General features: G+C 39.2%; 1 protein-coding gene and 1 pseudogene across 6 annotated transcripts in view; both read left to right on the plus strand.

Moving 5' to 3' along the window:
• The first annotated feature begins 21 nt into the window (after positions 1 to 21).
• LOC109445207 (small ribosomal subunit protein eS4, X isoform) lies at positions 22 to 3,611 on the plus strand (annotated as a pseudogene).
• A 7,658-nt stretch (positions 3,612 to 11,269) lies between these two features.
• Positions 11,270 to 14,913, plus strand: part of UBR3 (ubiquitin protein ligase E3 component n-recognin 3) — a 172,073-nt gene continuing 168,429 nt past the window's right edge. For 5 of the 6 annotated variants that reach the window (XM_019727399.2, XM_019727401.2, XM_019727402.2 and 2 more), the window contains exon 1: positions 11,271 to 11,888. In XM_019727399.2, the coding sequence (XP_019582958.2) occupies positions 11,344 to 11,888 (545 nt within the window). In that variant the 5' untranslated portion in view covers positions 11,271 to 11,343. Of the gene's footprint in view, positions 11,889 to 14,913 lie in introns of all 6 variants that reach the window. The other variant, XM_019727400.2, reaches the window with a different exon arrangement.

The following is a 14,913-nucleotide window of genomic DNA, read 5'->3' on the forward strand; positions in this document are numbered from 1 at the left end:
CGTACGCACGCGTCAGCGTCTAGTGGTCCCGTGCCAAGGGGCAACTGTCTTCCGACTCTCGGTTTCCGCTGGTGGCACGAAGGAACGCGTCATCCGCTTCCGCCCCGGCCCAGTCTGCATCGTCGGTATAGCTTGCCTTCTCGGAGCCTATGCTTGTCCCTGCCGCCTGTTACTTGGCCATAACCCAAAAGGATGAGGGAGAAAGGGTGAAAGTGAGGGTGCAAGTTACGGTCACTTTGTTTTAATGGCCAATGTGGCCCTTTCTGCCTTCTGCCTTCCAACTCCCCTCTCAAAGAGTAGCAGTCTCCACTCACTTTTGCCTCCTTGGGCCATTAGCATGCCCTACTTTATCATAACTTTGTTTCCCTCTTCATAGGTTGTTTGTGTCACTTATATCTCACAGGTGGTGATGTGAGAGACGCCGGAAGAAGAGAATTTATATGAAGGAATAGGTAAGTAGTGGTGTTAAACGCTGGGAAGCGGTCAGGTTTTCATGGAGGAGGAGCCGAAATCAAGTCGTAGTGGATTTTGAACTGAATGGAAGCTTAGGAAGTAGAGTAAATGAACAATTCTCAAGAAACGTGGCTATAAAAAGAGGAGTGAGAATAGTTAATGTTTAGTAAGATTGGAGGAAGCTTTTTTTTAAATGATAGGAGATGTGAACATAGCTAAATTCAGACAGGTTAAAGATAATAGAAAAGTAGGGGTTCAAAATACAAAAAAGGATTTTGAATGGAGTTAGGATCCTGAGAAGTGGGATCCAGTGCCTAAGTGAAATGATTGCCTATAATCTGGGGAATAAGCCCTTTTCATTATTAAAGGAAAAAAAAGAGGAATGGATGGATGAGGATGAAGTAGAGGGAGTGGTCTTTGAGGCTGCTACTTACTATGAAAAGTAGAAGTCAAAGTTGTCCATTATGAGGGTTAAATGAGTTAGTACATATAAAGTTCACAGCACATAAAGTTACTACATAAAGTTATTTGTCACATAACAAATCTCCAATAAATGTTTGTTGTTGTGGTTGTTGTTGGTTGTTTTTGGTGGTGGTGGTGGGGGTATCTCTTGAGGCAGAGGTGACTGTAGTAAGGAGTTTGAACCAAGTGGATGATTGAAACTACCTGGATATATGAAGACAATTGACCCATCTGAGGTTGAAGGCATTTTTTTTCTATTTTGAAAAATTAAATTACTCTTTCCGTGCCCAGCACAGCCATGGCTCGTGGTCCCAAGAAGCATCTGAAGCGTGTAGCAGCTCCAAAGCATTGGATGCTGGATAAATTGACTGGTGTGTTTGCTCCTCATCCATCCACTGGTCCCTACAAGCTGAGGGAATGTCTTCCTCTCATCATCTTCCTAAGGAACAGACTGAAGTGTGCTCTAACAGGAGATGAAATAAAGAAGATCTGCATGCAGCGGTTCATTAAGATTGATGGCAAGGTCCGAACTGATGTAACCTACCCTGCTGGTTTGATGGATGTCATCAGCATCGACAAGACTGGAGAGAACTTCCGTCTGCTCTACGACACCAAGGGTCGCTTTGCTGTTCATCGTATTACACCAGACGAGGCCAAGTACAAGTTGTGCAATGTGAGAAAGATCTTTGTGGGCACAAAAGGAATCCTACATCTGGTGACTCATGATGCTCGCACTATCCGCTACTCTGATACCCTCATTAAGGTGAATGACACCATTCAGATTGATTTGGAGACCGGCAAAATTACTGATTTCATCAGGTTTGACACTGGTAATCTGTGCATGGTGACTGGAGGTTCTAACCTGGGAAGAATTGGTGTGATCACCAACAGAGAGAGGCACCCTGGTTCTTTTGATGTAGTTCATGTGAAAGATGCCAATGGCAACAGTTTTGCCACCCGGGTTTCCAACATTTTCGTTATTGGCAGAGGGAACAAACCATGGATTTCTCTTCCCCATGGAAAGGGTATCCACCTCAGCAATGACAGAGAAATCATTGCTGAAGAAAGAGATAAGAGCCTGGCGGCCAAAAAGAGCAATGGGTGAAATGATCTCTAGATGACATGATTGGAAGAGTCTTTGTACTTAATCAAGATAATACAGCATGAAAAAAATTAAAACTTTTATTTTGAGATAATTCTAGATTTATATGTAGTCATAAAAAATAACACATAGAGAGACCCTATGTATCTTTTACTCAGTTTTCCCCAATAACACTTTGCAAAACTGTAGTACAGTACCAGCCAGATATTGATGGATACAGTAAAGACATAGCATTTCCATTACCACAAAGCTCCTTTGTGTTGTATCATTTTACCATCCTACAAGCAATGTATGAGGGTTCCAGTTGCTTCATAGCCTCACCAATAGTTGTTATTTTCAATTTAAAAAATTATAGTTATCCTAGCAGGTATGAAGTAGCAATTCATTGTGGTTTTGAATTGCATCTCCCTGATGGCTGGTGGTGAGCATCTATTAATATGCTTCTTGACCATTTCTATAGCTTCTTTGGATAAGTGAGAATCCAAATCCTCATTTGCTTATTTTAAATTGTGTTATTAATGTTTTTATTTTTGAGTTGTGAAAGTTCCTTATATATTCTGGACACTCGATCTTATCAGGTATATGATTTGCAAATATTTCCTCCCATTCTGTTGTCTTTTTACATTCTTGATAGTGTCCTTTAACATGCAAAAGCTTTAAATTTTTGATGGTGTCCAAATCTATTTTTTAGGTGTTTTATCTAAGAAACTGTTGCCTTGAAAATTTGAAAGTCTTGAAAATTTACACTTATGTTTTCTTCTAAGAGTTTTACAGTTCCAGCTCTTACACTTAGGTCTTTGATTGATCTTGAGTAAATTTTTGAATGTGGTATGAAGTAGAGGTACAAATTTATTCTTTTTGCATGTGGATATCCAGTTGTCTCAACATTACTAAAAATGCTATGTTTTCTACCATTGAATGGTTCTGGCATCCTTGTAGAAATCAATTGAGCATAGATGTATGAGTTTATTTCTGGACTCCCAATTTTATTTCATGATCTATATGTCTCTCCTTATGCTAATACCACACTGTCTTGATTGTTATAGCTTTGTAGTGAGATTTGAAATGGGAAGTGTGAATCTTTCAACTTCATTCATCCTTTTCAAGGTTGTTTTGACTCTTTGGGTCACTTGCATTTCCATATGAATTTTAAGATTAACTGGTAAATTTTTGCAAAATAAGTATTTGGAATTTCCATCGAGGTTACAGTGAATCTGTAGATCAATTTGGGAATAGTTCCATCTTAATAATATTAGGTTTTCCAGTCGATGAACATGGGATACCTTTAAATTTATTTAGATTTTGTTTAATTTTCAACAATGTTTTATAGTTTTTAGTATACAAGTTTCATACTTGTTCATTACATTTATTACTAAGTACTTTATTTTTGATGCTGCTATAAATTGAATTGTTTTCTTTATGTTTGGATTGTTTATTGCTAGTGTAAAGAAATACAATTGATTTTTGTTATTGATCTTGTATCCAGTCATTTTTCTAAACTTAATAGCTCTAATTGCGTGTGTGAATTTCTTAGTATTTTCTATATACGTATAATGTCATGTTATCTTCAAATAAAAGTAGTTTACTTTTTCAATCTGTTTGTCTTTTTTTCCCCCTTGCCTAGTTGCTCCGGGTAGAACCTCCTAGTACAATATTGAATAACAGTGGTGAAAATAGGCAGTCTTGTCTTATTCTTGATCTTAGAGGGAAAGCTTTCAGTCTTTTACTGTTAAGCGTGGTGTTATCTGTGGATTTTTTTTATTCAATTTTATTGGGGTGACTATTATTAATAAAGTTACATAGATTTCAGGTGTACAAGTCTGTAATGTGTAGGTTTTTCATAGATGCCCTTTTATCAGGTTGAGAAAATTTCTTCAAAACCAGTAATTCTAATGAACCGTTCTGCAAAGTTGTATTTTTTTTCCTCCTGAAATATTGAGGCAGGAGCAAGGAAAGAATGACAGTTGAATAGATTCAGGATAGTAGTTTTAACAGATGGATACAATAGCAGCATGAGAGAAAAGACTATGTGTGGTATTGGCAAGAGAATGGTTATAGTGGTGGACCAGGAAGTCTGTGGGTAGGTGGAGAAAGAAGTGAAAAGAAAGGGGATGAGATTGAGGGGAGCAACAGTTGAGGGGTGAGGATGTGATGATGTTAATAATAGGTTTAATGGATGAAACGGAGAGAGATCTAGGATGATATAGGTTGAATTCAAAGGAGATTTAAAATTTGTATAAAGCACATACGGCTGAAGGTGGGAGCAATGACTGCAAGCAGCGCAAAGAATCTATAAAGGTGATGGAAATGTTCCAAAACTGTATTTTGGTGATGTTCGCACTTCTTTTTAAATTTACTTAAAATCATTTGTATGCTTGAAAAGAGTGTCACTAAAGTGTTGTAAAAATGGTTAACAAAATACATGAGTACATGGATCAGTTCTAAGATGGCAAGGCTGAGGGTGAGGCCGTGAGGATGGGTGGCTGCAGTGGAGCAGAGGGAGGAGATCAATGTCTGTTGGACTACCATGTAGACACTGAGGTCTCTATAATGGTGAGGACTTAAGATGTAGAAGAAAGCTGCTTTCTATAGCCAACTCTTTAAAAAATGCAGGGGCAAAATATTGTACAAAACACTGATAAAGAGGGTTGAAGAGTGATTTCAATGGAGACTACAAGACTTACAGACAGGTACTTTCCCCACATCACCAGGAGACATGTTTGCTTCAACTTCAGTTGATGGATTAGTAATATTTGCTATTCTTTGTGACAGAATGGTAAGTGGGGAGCACATAAGATGTGCAATCCCTTCTAGTAGATAGTTAACAATTTACTTGGGGGAAGCCAATGATAAACACTTGAAAAGTTTAGTAAACCACTAGCATCTATTAGAGTGGCTAAAATAAAAGGGAGGGAAGGGAAATGGGGAGTTAGTGTTTAATAGGTACAGCGTTTCTGTTTGGGATAATGAAAATGTTCTGGAGATGGATGATGGTGAGAGTTGCACAGTATTATAAATATACTTAGTACCACTGAACTGTGCACTTAAAAATGATTAAAATAGTAAATATTACGTATATTTTGCCACAATTAAGAAAGAAAGCTGCTAGTTTAGCTTGCAACATGACACATGTACTTCTTCCTGGAGACAATAAGGAGAATTTTAAGATGTGTCCTCATGGGTCAAAATGTAATAATACTTTTTGTTTATTGGGGCCATTTTTATGGGAAACTGGCTTGTTTTTCTGCAAGTATTTAACAGAGAGAAATATTCATACAATGTCAGCTAGATAGTGTAGTGCCATTGCCTTGATTCATATTAAGTTACAAGCAGTTTTATACGTCCTTGCTTCTGCAGCGTCAGTGCAAATGTCAATGCAGTTGTTCCAGGTTATATCATGAATTCAAGAAAGATACTCAATACTCTGGATGTTTCAACATGGAATGTATTTATTGTCAAACTTTCACATAAAATATCATGTTTGATGATTATTTGGCACTGAATCTGGACAAATATGAGGAAAACACTTATGCTCCCCTCTAATTACTCCCCTGCCCCATTCTCCAAAAGTAATCACTATCCTGATTTTTAGCACCGTAAATTTTTTCTATTTGTTTTACTTTATACAAGTAGAATCATTCTCACTATGTCAGATTTATTTTGTTCAACATTATGTTTGTAAGATTCATCCAGGTTTGCTCATTTTCATTGTTGTATAGTAGTCTGTTATATGAATATATACAACAAAATTTCCCATTTTAACCAATTTAAGGGTACAAATCAGTGGCAATAATTATATTCATAATGTTTTTCAACCATCACCACTACCTATTTCTAAAACTTTTTCATCACCTTTAACAGAAACTCTGCAACTCTTAATAATAGTTTCTTTTAATAAATAGAAAATTTGAATTTTAAATTAACCCATTTTTGCCTGTCTTTTGTGGTTAGTATTCTGTTTTCTCACTCCCAGATCAGAAGTACTAATAATGGCAGCAACAGTAATAATGTGTTCGTAGATTAGGTTACGATCTATAATATGCTTCCATTAGTCTGTAATCTCCATGTCAGGAACATTGTATTCTATGTGAATGGTGCCTCCTGGAGCTGTGCCACCCAGGCCACGTCATGGGCCATATGTTTTGTTCACAGTGTTATCCTCAGTTCTTGCAGAGAGCAACTTGTAGGGACTCAAAACACATTTGTTGAATTAATTTGCTGCATGAATAAGGCAGTGAATAAAAATTTTCTGGTCTTTATAGTAGTATGCAGAAAAGGAAGCTTTCCTTAGGTTAAAAAAAGGAGGAAAAGAAAATTAGGACAACTTGTAAAAGTATTAAATGATAATAAAAAAGCCTCCAGAGGGTTGTTAAGCATTTATAACCTGGGAAAATTTGCTCCTGTAGAGGAGCTAATATAGGTCAAATATAATACACTGTCATGCTTTACCCTCTCCTCCCAAATATTTCTAAAGCATGAGTAGGGAAAATTAATAAAAATGTCTTTGCTTCAATATTAAATAAATGAGAGACTGCCAGTAAGTATAGTTGCAAGGTAATTACTAAGGTAAGAAGGAAGGAAGGGAGGGAGACAGGGGAGAAGGAAGAAGGGAGAAAGACAGGCTACATGCAAGAACAGTGAATGATTTTTCTTCCAGGGATTATTCTTATGTTTTGAAGGCTGTGAAATGAAGGGTATCACTGCTACTTGTGAAATGGGGATAATGACAATTACCTCTCAGGGTTATTGTGAATCTGAAATGTGACCACTTAGAATAATTCATTGTGCATAGTAAGCCCAGTACTTCTTATGGTATGAATTTCAATAGTGGCCATGAGAACTGGTGAATTTGTGTGCAGAGAAGATGTGTATTTGGAGGCCAGGCAGAAATTAAGTTAATAATGTTGTCGGCATCTTGTATGTTTATAGCAGGTATGGCCTCCTCTACCTTCTGGTAATAAGGGTGGTGTGGGCCACAAGTTGGGTCAGAGTTCTTCCCCAGGGTTTTAAATGACTGGCAGAAATGAGACCTTTTTTCTCTGTGATGAACTTGTGGAGATGCAGCTTGAGCTGGATTGGGGGAGGCCCGTGCTCAGAAGCTATTGGAGCCAGTAGAGCTGATGTTCACTGACAGCAAAACTGGAGACGCATTAAGGTTCATCTCCCCTGTCCCACCATTGTTTATATGATTTAATATAGTCCTCTTTTTGGTTTAAGCTAGTCCAAGTTGGGGTTTTATTTCTTGGAACCAAGAAAGTCCTGATAAATACAAAAACAATTTTGAAGTTATTTACATTCATTTATAAGTTCTCTGTAAAGGGTGTCTACTTTAATTTTGGAAGCAATGATATTATCTATCAGTTATACCTTTTACTTTACCTGTGTGGTTTATTTTAATTTGAAAAGCCAATTTAGAAATATCACAAGATTCTTCTTCACGTTAATTAAGGTGGAATATGTAAAAACACATAGCTTTTTAGATGCTATTTTGTAGTTTTCTGTAACCATAGTATGTGGCGTTATATTTATTCAATGTCTTCAGTAGAGTAACAGTAATATGCTTAAAATGTAATGTTATGCGGTATAACGTTTAAGTGAGTGCAGAGTTTTCAGCTGAATTTCAACCTGGCTTTCCCTCATGGAAATATCATTGTAGGAATTCCTATGACCCAGCACAGTGATTTGAGAGGTAATTTAGGAGAAGAGTTTTTATATTGCACTAACATATTGAAAGAAAAATGTCAGACTTTCTGGATCCAAATGATAGAAGACCCAGACAGTCTAGGAGAACCAAAGATTTGAGAGCCTGTCATATTGATTTTGAAAGCTAAAGCAGTAAAATAGTTGCCACCCAGACAGCAACTTGACTAATTCATCTCAAACAATAAGTACTACTACTAATAATGATTAACTGTTTTATTGAAGTATAATTTTATATAATAAAATCCACCTGTTTTTTAGAATAGAATTAAGTGATTTTTAAATAAAATTTACATAGTTGTTCAATCATCACCACAATCTATATTTAAAACATTCCTATTATCCTAAAAAAGATTATTTGTGCCTAATTGCAGTCATTTCTGTTCTTACCCCCAGTAGATTAGTCAACTGCTAATGTACTTACTCTATAGATTTGCCTTTTCTGGACAGTTCATATAAATGGAATCACACAATATGCATTTTTTTGGTTTGCGACTTCTTTCATTGGTTTTTGAAGTTCATCTACATTGTAGTATGTATCCGTACCTCATTCCTTTTTATTGTTAAATAGTATACCATTATATGAATATGACACATTTTGTTTATCCATTCATGAATTGATAGACTTTTAGATGGTTTCTAGTTTTTTGCTGTTACAAATAATATTGTTATGAATATTTACCTATAAGTCTTTTGTGTAGATATATGTTACTATAAATTCTCTTGGATAGAGTCCTAGGAGTGGAATTGCAGGGCTCTATGGTAACTTTATCTTGAACTTTTTTTTTTTTTTTTTTTTTTAAATACTGTAATGTTAATATATTCTTTTTTATTTATTTATTTATTTATTTTCCCCAAGTCAAGTTGTTGTCCTTTCGATCTTAGTTGTGGAGGGTTCTGTTCAGCTTCAAGTTGTTGTTCTTTTAGTCTTAGTTGTGGAGGGCGCAGCTCAGCTCCAGGTCCAGTTGCCGTTGCTAGTTGCAGGGGGCACAGCCCACCATCCGTTGCAGAAGTCGAACCGGCAACCTTGTGGTTGAGAGGGTGCACTCCAACCAACTGAGCCATCCGGGAGCTCAGCGGCAGCTCAGCTCAAGGTGCCGTGTTCAATCTTAGTTGCAGGGGGCGTTGCCCACCATCCCTTGCGGGAGTCGAGGAATTGAACTGGCAACCTTGTGGTTGAGAGCCCACTGGCCCATGTGGGAATCGAACCGGCAGCCTTCGGAGTTAGGAGCACGGAGCTCTAACCGCCTGAGCCACCGGGCCGGCCTATCTTGAACTTTTTAAGTAACTGCAAAATGTTTCCCCAATACGTGGTACTATATTACATTCCCATCAGTGGAGTATGAGGGTTCTTTTTCTCCATATCCTTGCCAACATTTGTTATTATCTGCCTTTTTGATTATTTCCATTCTAGTGGGTATACATAGTGGTATATCATAGTTTTAATTTGTATTTCCTTAATGACTATGATGCTGAACATCTTTTCTATGTCTGTTGGCCATTTATGTATCTTTTTTGGTAAAATGTCTATTTACAATTTTTGCCCATCTTCAACTGTTTTTTTTGTATTCTTGTCATTACCAGTTATTTTAATGGTTCTCTGATTTTGAACACGTCTGATAGATACTATCATGATCAGAATAGGTGTGAAATCTGGCAAATGTCTAGGTTTCTGTACATGTACTACAATATCTATGTAACTAAAATAGGAAAAAGTATTTAAACTATTTTTGTTGTTGTTACAGAACTAAAGAGGCACTTGTCAATGGAATTTTGTAGAAATTTAGGAGTGTGTGGAGATGCTGAAAAAGCTGCATTTCCAGCATGCATCGTCATGGTCAAGCAGAAGCAGGCACCCTTGTTATTGTTTGCAGGAAAGCAGCCCTGGAGAGATACTAGTACACGTCTCCAACTGCCTTAAGCCATTGACACTGCTTATTGAATATACACTAGTTCTACCTTAGTTTGAAATGTTCCTGGATTTTATTTGGTTTATAATTTGGTGATTTATTAAGAGAATTAATGAGCAACTTTGAATTACTTATCACTGTTAAATGATGATTGTGAAATGCTTTATTATGGAGGATCAGGACATGTGAAATAGCATGTTTTAGTTATGCACAATTCATTTATAACACTGGGTTATGGATTAGAAATACTCTTATCCTACTTCCTTGGATTGCTTTTCCTACATTTTTTGTTTCATTCTTGTTTGCCCTCTGTCTTGTGTTACTAAGTATTTGTATAATACATCCAGCTCTCTGGACGTGAACTATGGAAACTTAATAAAAGTGTAGATTTTTAATTCTGGAAGATCATTATTGATAATCTCATTCAAGATTCAGGTTTTGCTAGATAGGGTAGCATAACCTCTGGTGATTGGGATTCCTTAGGTCTGAGATGGGACCTAGGGACCTGTTTTTGTGAGTAGAGCTTCAGGTGATTCTTAGGATCAGGCAAGTTTGCAAAGCATTGGTGTGGCAGAAAGAGCAGGGCTTTAGAATCAAATGCACCTGATTTTTAATCACATCTCATTTTTAATTGCTAGCTGTGTATTTTGGGGCACATAAATCACCTCTAGTAATAGTACTTACTTTACAGGATTATTGAGACGATTAAAAGAAATATCATGTATAAAGAGTAGGGTCCCCCCAAAATATGCAACATTATTTATTGTAACTTTTCCATTTAACTCAATAATCAGACAAATTTGAGCACTTCAGGGCAATAATGAAGAAGGCTCATTCTTGGAGAAATGTACCAATTAGCAGTGGGATGCAGATGAGATTTTTACAGCGAAGGCAAGTTATATCATCAAATAAGTTCAGGGTCATGTTTTTTGAAGAAAGGCAATGATATGGGAAGACATTGCTAAAATAGGGGTGTGCGGTGGATTAAGGTGGGAACTACGAACAGTAAGGGCCCAGAGGCGGGAAATAAAAAAGCGCCTTCAGAAAACAGTGGACATTCCATTAGTCTCTTTCATAGGACAAATTTGGAGCAGCGCCAGGAGATGAGGATAGAAAAGAGGTTGAGTTTTAAGAGATTTAAGTAGTTTGGCTTTTGTTTCAACTAAAGATTTTGAATGGAAGAATGATTAACCTGGTAACAGTGTGAGGGTAAGAATTGATTCAGGGGGGAAAATTAGGAGGTTGCTTCAATAATAATAGTAATTCACTAATAATTAAGGGTTTGATAACAGTAGGAATTTATATCTCAAAACGAAATGCTGATGCCTAAAATTCATCTGAAAGGTGCTGTAATTCCTATAACCCAAGTAAATTAAAAAAACACACAGCACAAACCATCGTCTATATTAAATATTTTCCATACTAAAAATAATTTTTTTTAAGGTAAGTCCCTTATTTCAGTAGCTATTAACTTTGAGAGCCAAGAGGTGGAGGGAAGGAACAGAGCTGTGTCCCAGGCGAGAAGGGGCGTGTGCAGACCGAGCGGGCACCAGCAGCCGGAGGGGGCGTGTGCAGAAGCAGGGTCGCAGGCAGAGGTGCGCGGCAGTTCCGGAGTATCGCGAGAGTTGGGCGGGCCGAGCAATCGCAGCAGTCAATACCGCCACCCTCCCGGGAGGAGCCGCCAGCTCTGGGCTCTCCAAATTCTGAGCTCTCATCATGGCGGCGGCGGCCGCGGCGGCCGGCGGGGGGCCGCAGCCGCCCCAACCTGAACTGCCCGCGCCCGGGCTGGCCCTGGACAAGGCGGCCACCGCCGCGCACCTGAAGGCGGCCCTTAGCCGGCCGGACAACCGGGCAGGTGCTGAGGAGCTGCAGGCGTTGCTGGAGAGGGTGCTGAGCGCTGAGCGGCCGCTGGCTGCGGCTGCGGACAGCGAGGAGGCGGCGGCGGCCGGCGGCGGAGGCGGTCCGGGGGCGGCAGAGGAGGAGGCCCTGGAGTGGTGTAAGTGCCTTCTGGCAGGCGGCGGCGGCTACGATGAGTTCTGCGCGGCGGTGCGGGCCTACGACCCCGCGGCGCTCTGCGGCCTGGTCTGGACAGCCAACTTCGTGGCCTACCGCTGCCGGACGTGCGGCATCTCCCCCTGCATGTCGCTGTGCGCGGAGTGCTTCCACCAGGGTGATCACACTGGACACGACTTCAACATGTTCCGCAGTCAGGCCGGGGGCGCCTGTGACTGCGGGGACAGCAACGTGATGCGGGAAAGTGGGTGAGTGGAGCCTTCCCCTGGGGCCGGGGGCATCGCGGGTGGCCCTGACTGGGGTCTGGGGAAGACAGGAATGGGGATCTGGGAGCCGATCCTGAGCTGTCAAGGGAGAGGAGTGGGGGAGGGTGCAGCCACGTGGGGTTGGAGGTGTCTGAGCTGTCAGCGGTGGAAAGGGGATGGGGAGGAGGGGAGAGCGGAGAGCATGTTTAGGGAACGCGTCTGTGAATTTGCGGGAAGCCAGGGCGAGTGAGTGATAGCGAAAAAAGAGACAGTGCGTGGGATAGCAGGGGAGGGAAAAGGAAAGGATACTTGGGGAATCTGTTGTTGAGCTGTCAAGTGTGTACTGGTTGGGAAAGGCTGTAAAGCAGCTTAGCTCTTGGGAAGAAATGGTGATATGATTTGGATTGGCTGGGAGGGGCATGGTATTCGGGACCAAATTGGGTTGCAGGATAATGAGAATCGGGGAGGTGGTCTTGCAACTGCAGGGGAGGACAGTTTGGGGAAAAGGACTTGTGAACTGTCAGTGTGTCTCATGCAGTACGGGGGAAGGAGCTCTTGATCTTAAGGAGGTTAAGGGAGGAGGGAAGGGGAGGGGCCTGCATGAAAAGTGACTGTTGAGCTGTCAGTGGAGTATTTGGTGTGCTGGAATGACATCGAGAATTGGGCCACTGACCAGTCAGTTATAGAGTACCCTCCATACAAGAACAAATAAAACACTGAGCGAATTAGGAATCAAGTGTTAGCTCTTTTCTAGTTAAAAGGGCACCTTATTCACTGACTAATATGTGACATCTTTCTAAAAGGAGACGCTCAACAATTGCTTTTTCAATAGGAGCGATGTACCAGAGTATTGGGACTTGGAACAAAAGACATTTCAGAGGTTGCAGTGAGTTAAACAGTTGGTACATATAGTGTCTTGGCTTGGGACATGAAATCCAAGTTTAGGGAAGTCCTGGGAAAAGAAAAAGCTTACTGAAAGAGATTTTATAGCTGGGTAGTAGTTGAAAGAATGTTAGCAAAGCCAGTTATTCAAGTTTTTCAAATTTGAGGTCTTACAATTATAGAATATAATCCCTTTAGAAATAGTCACTATTTCCTTCTTTGGAGTACTTGCAGGTTACTGTTACTCCAGAATGATTGTAACTACTAGGTGCAAGCGAGGTTTCTAGGATATTAAAAATGAACAAGACAATCACCTACTCCTTAAGCTGCTTACTAGAGTAGAAAATGATAAATTCCTTAAATAGTTCAGGAGTTAGAGGAGGCCTCTGTGCAGAGGGAATAAGAAAAAGGCTTCAGAAAGGACGTATTTTGAGGTTGCTGTTAACTATTACTACTACTATTACTACCACCGTGTTTCCGCGAAAATAAGACTTAGCTGGACCATCAGCTCTAATGCATCTTTTGGAGCAAAAATTAACAGAAGACCCGGTCTTATTTTAATATAAGATCGGTTTGATATAGTATAATACTGGGTCTTCTATTAATTTTTGCTCCAAAAGATGCATTAGAGCTGATGGTCCGGCTAGGTCTTATTTTTGGGGAAACATGGTACTTACTACCGGTATTATTCACAACAACAGTAATAACAGCAGCCAATATTTGAGAGTGTAAAGTGACACTTAAAAATACTTTTCAAAATTAATATTTGAATAGGCAAAATATTCATATAGCTAAAAAAACAAAAAAACAAAAAATCAAGACATACACAGTTTGAAGTTTCCCTCCCATCTTGTCTCCCATGTTCCTAGTTCCTTCCCACCATTGTTAGTTTCTCTGAGTTTAAAAACCAACAAGGATGAATATGTATTTTGATTTTTCAGTCTCTTTTATGCAAAGGTAACATACCATATTCACTTTTCTACACATCTTGCATTTTTCACTTATCTAAGAGGTCTTTCCATGTCAGTAAATCAGTGTACTCTGTTTAAGTAACCAAAATTGCTACATAGTGTTCCATGTCATGAATTTGCCATTTTTTATGTAATCATCACTTTTGATGGACAGTTGGTTTCCAGTATGGAATAAAAAAACCTGGTATACCTGTCTTTTCACACCTGTACAAGAATATCAATGGGATAAGTTCTCAAAAGTGGGATTTCCAGATTGCCCTCCATAAGGAGAGGATGAAACTTCCTGTTTTCCAAAGCCTTACCAACAGTGTTACTAAAACTTTGGATTTTTATCCATCTACTTGGTAAGCAGTGGTCAAATATTAACTGCTTTATATGATTTAATTCACGTGATCTTCAACTCAGATTATTACTGTTGTTATTCCCATTGTACGGAAGAGTAAAGTGGGGCACAGGGTTCTTAAAAACTTGCTCAGGATTACACATGTAGTAAGTTAGCCATGCTGGATCCAGAGCCTGACCACTCAACACTTCTCTACTGCCACTGTAAATAACACTCTTGTTGGTACTTTCGTTTAATATTGGTTTGTCTTTTTTTTTAATATGCTGTTCTTATTTGGGCCTTTCTTTCTTTTTCTTTTTAAAAACTTATATTTAAAAATAAGATGTATTTCAAAACAGAGGAAGGAGTTGAAACAATCTTTTACTGATATTTAAACGTTTTTACTTCTTAGACTAGTTTAGCTTTTAGGAGATCCTCAAAAATCATGAAGGTAAATAATATTGATTCCAGAATTTTGGAACACAGTGGTCATTATCAGGTTGATGTGGATGAGAGGCAAATCTGATCTAATGGTGATGCTTCGGTGCAGGAGCGGAAAATGTCAGTGAGTTTCTTTGACGGTACCCATACAGGTGTAGGACCTCTGGCCTGTAGAGAGTCCACATGCTACTCTCATAGCACTTGTCTTTACTGACATCTTATAGATACTTATTATTTTTTTCCCCCCAGCCTGGCAACCCTCCGTGAGTTGATAAAAAGTATTTAAGTATTACTGTCTATCTGAAATGCAAAATTATTGCCTTGTATGTGCCAGCGGTTTCCATGTTCAATTTCATAAAGGGCAAGAATGAACAGTAAACAGTATTGTGGCTATATGATTATTCTGAAATTT

This window comes from Rhinolophus sinicus, linkage group LG01, assembly GCF_036562045.2.
Source record: "Rhinolophus sinicus isolate RSC01 linkage group LG01, ASM3656204v1, whole genome shotgun sequence".
NCBI classification, from domain to species: domain Eukaryota; kingdom Metazoa; phylum Chordata; class Mammalia; order Chiroptera; family Rhinolophidae; genus Rhinolophus; species Rhinolophus sinicus.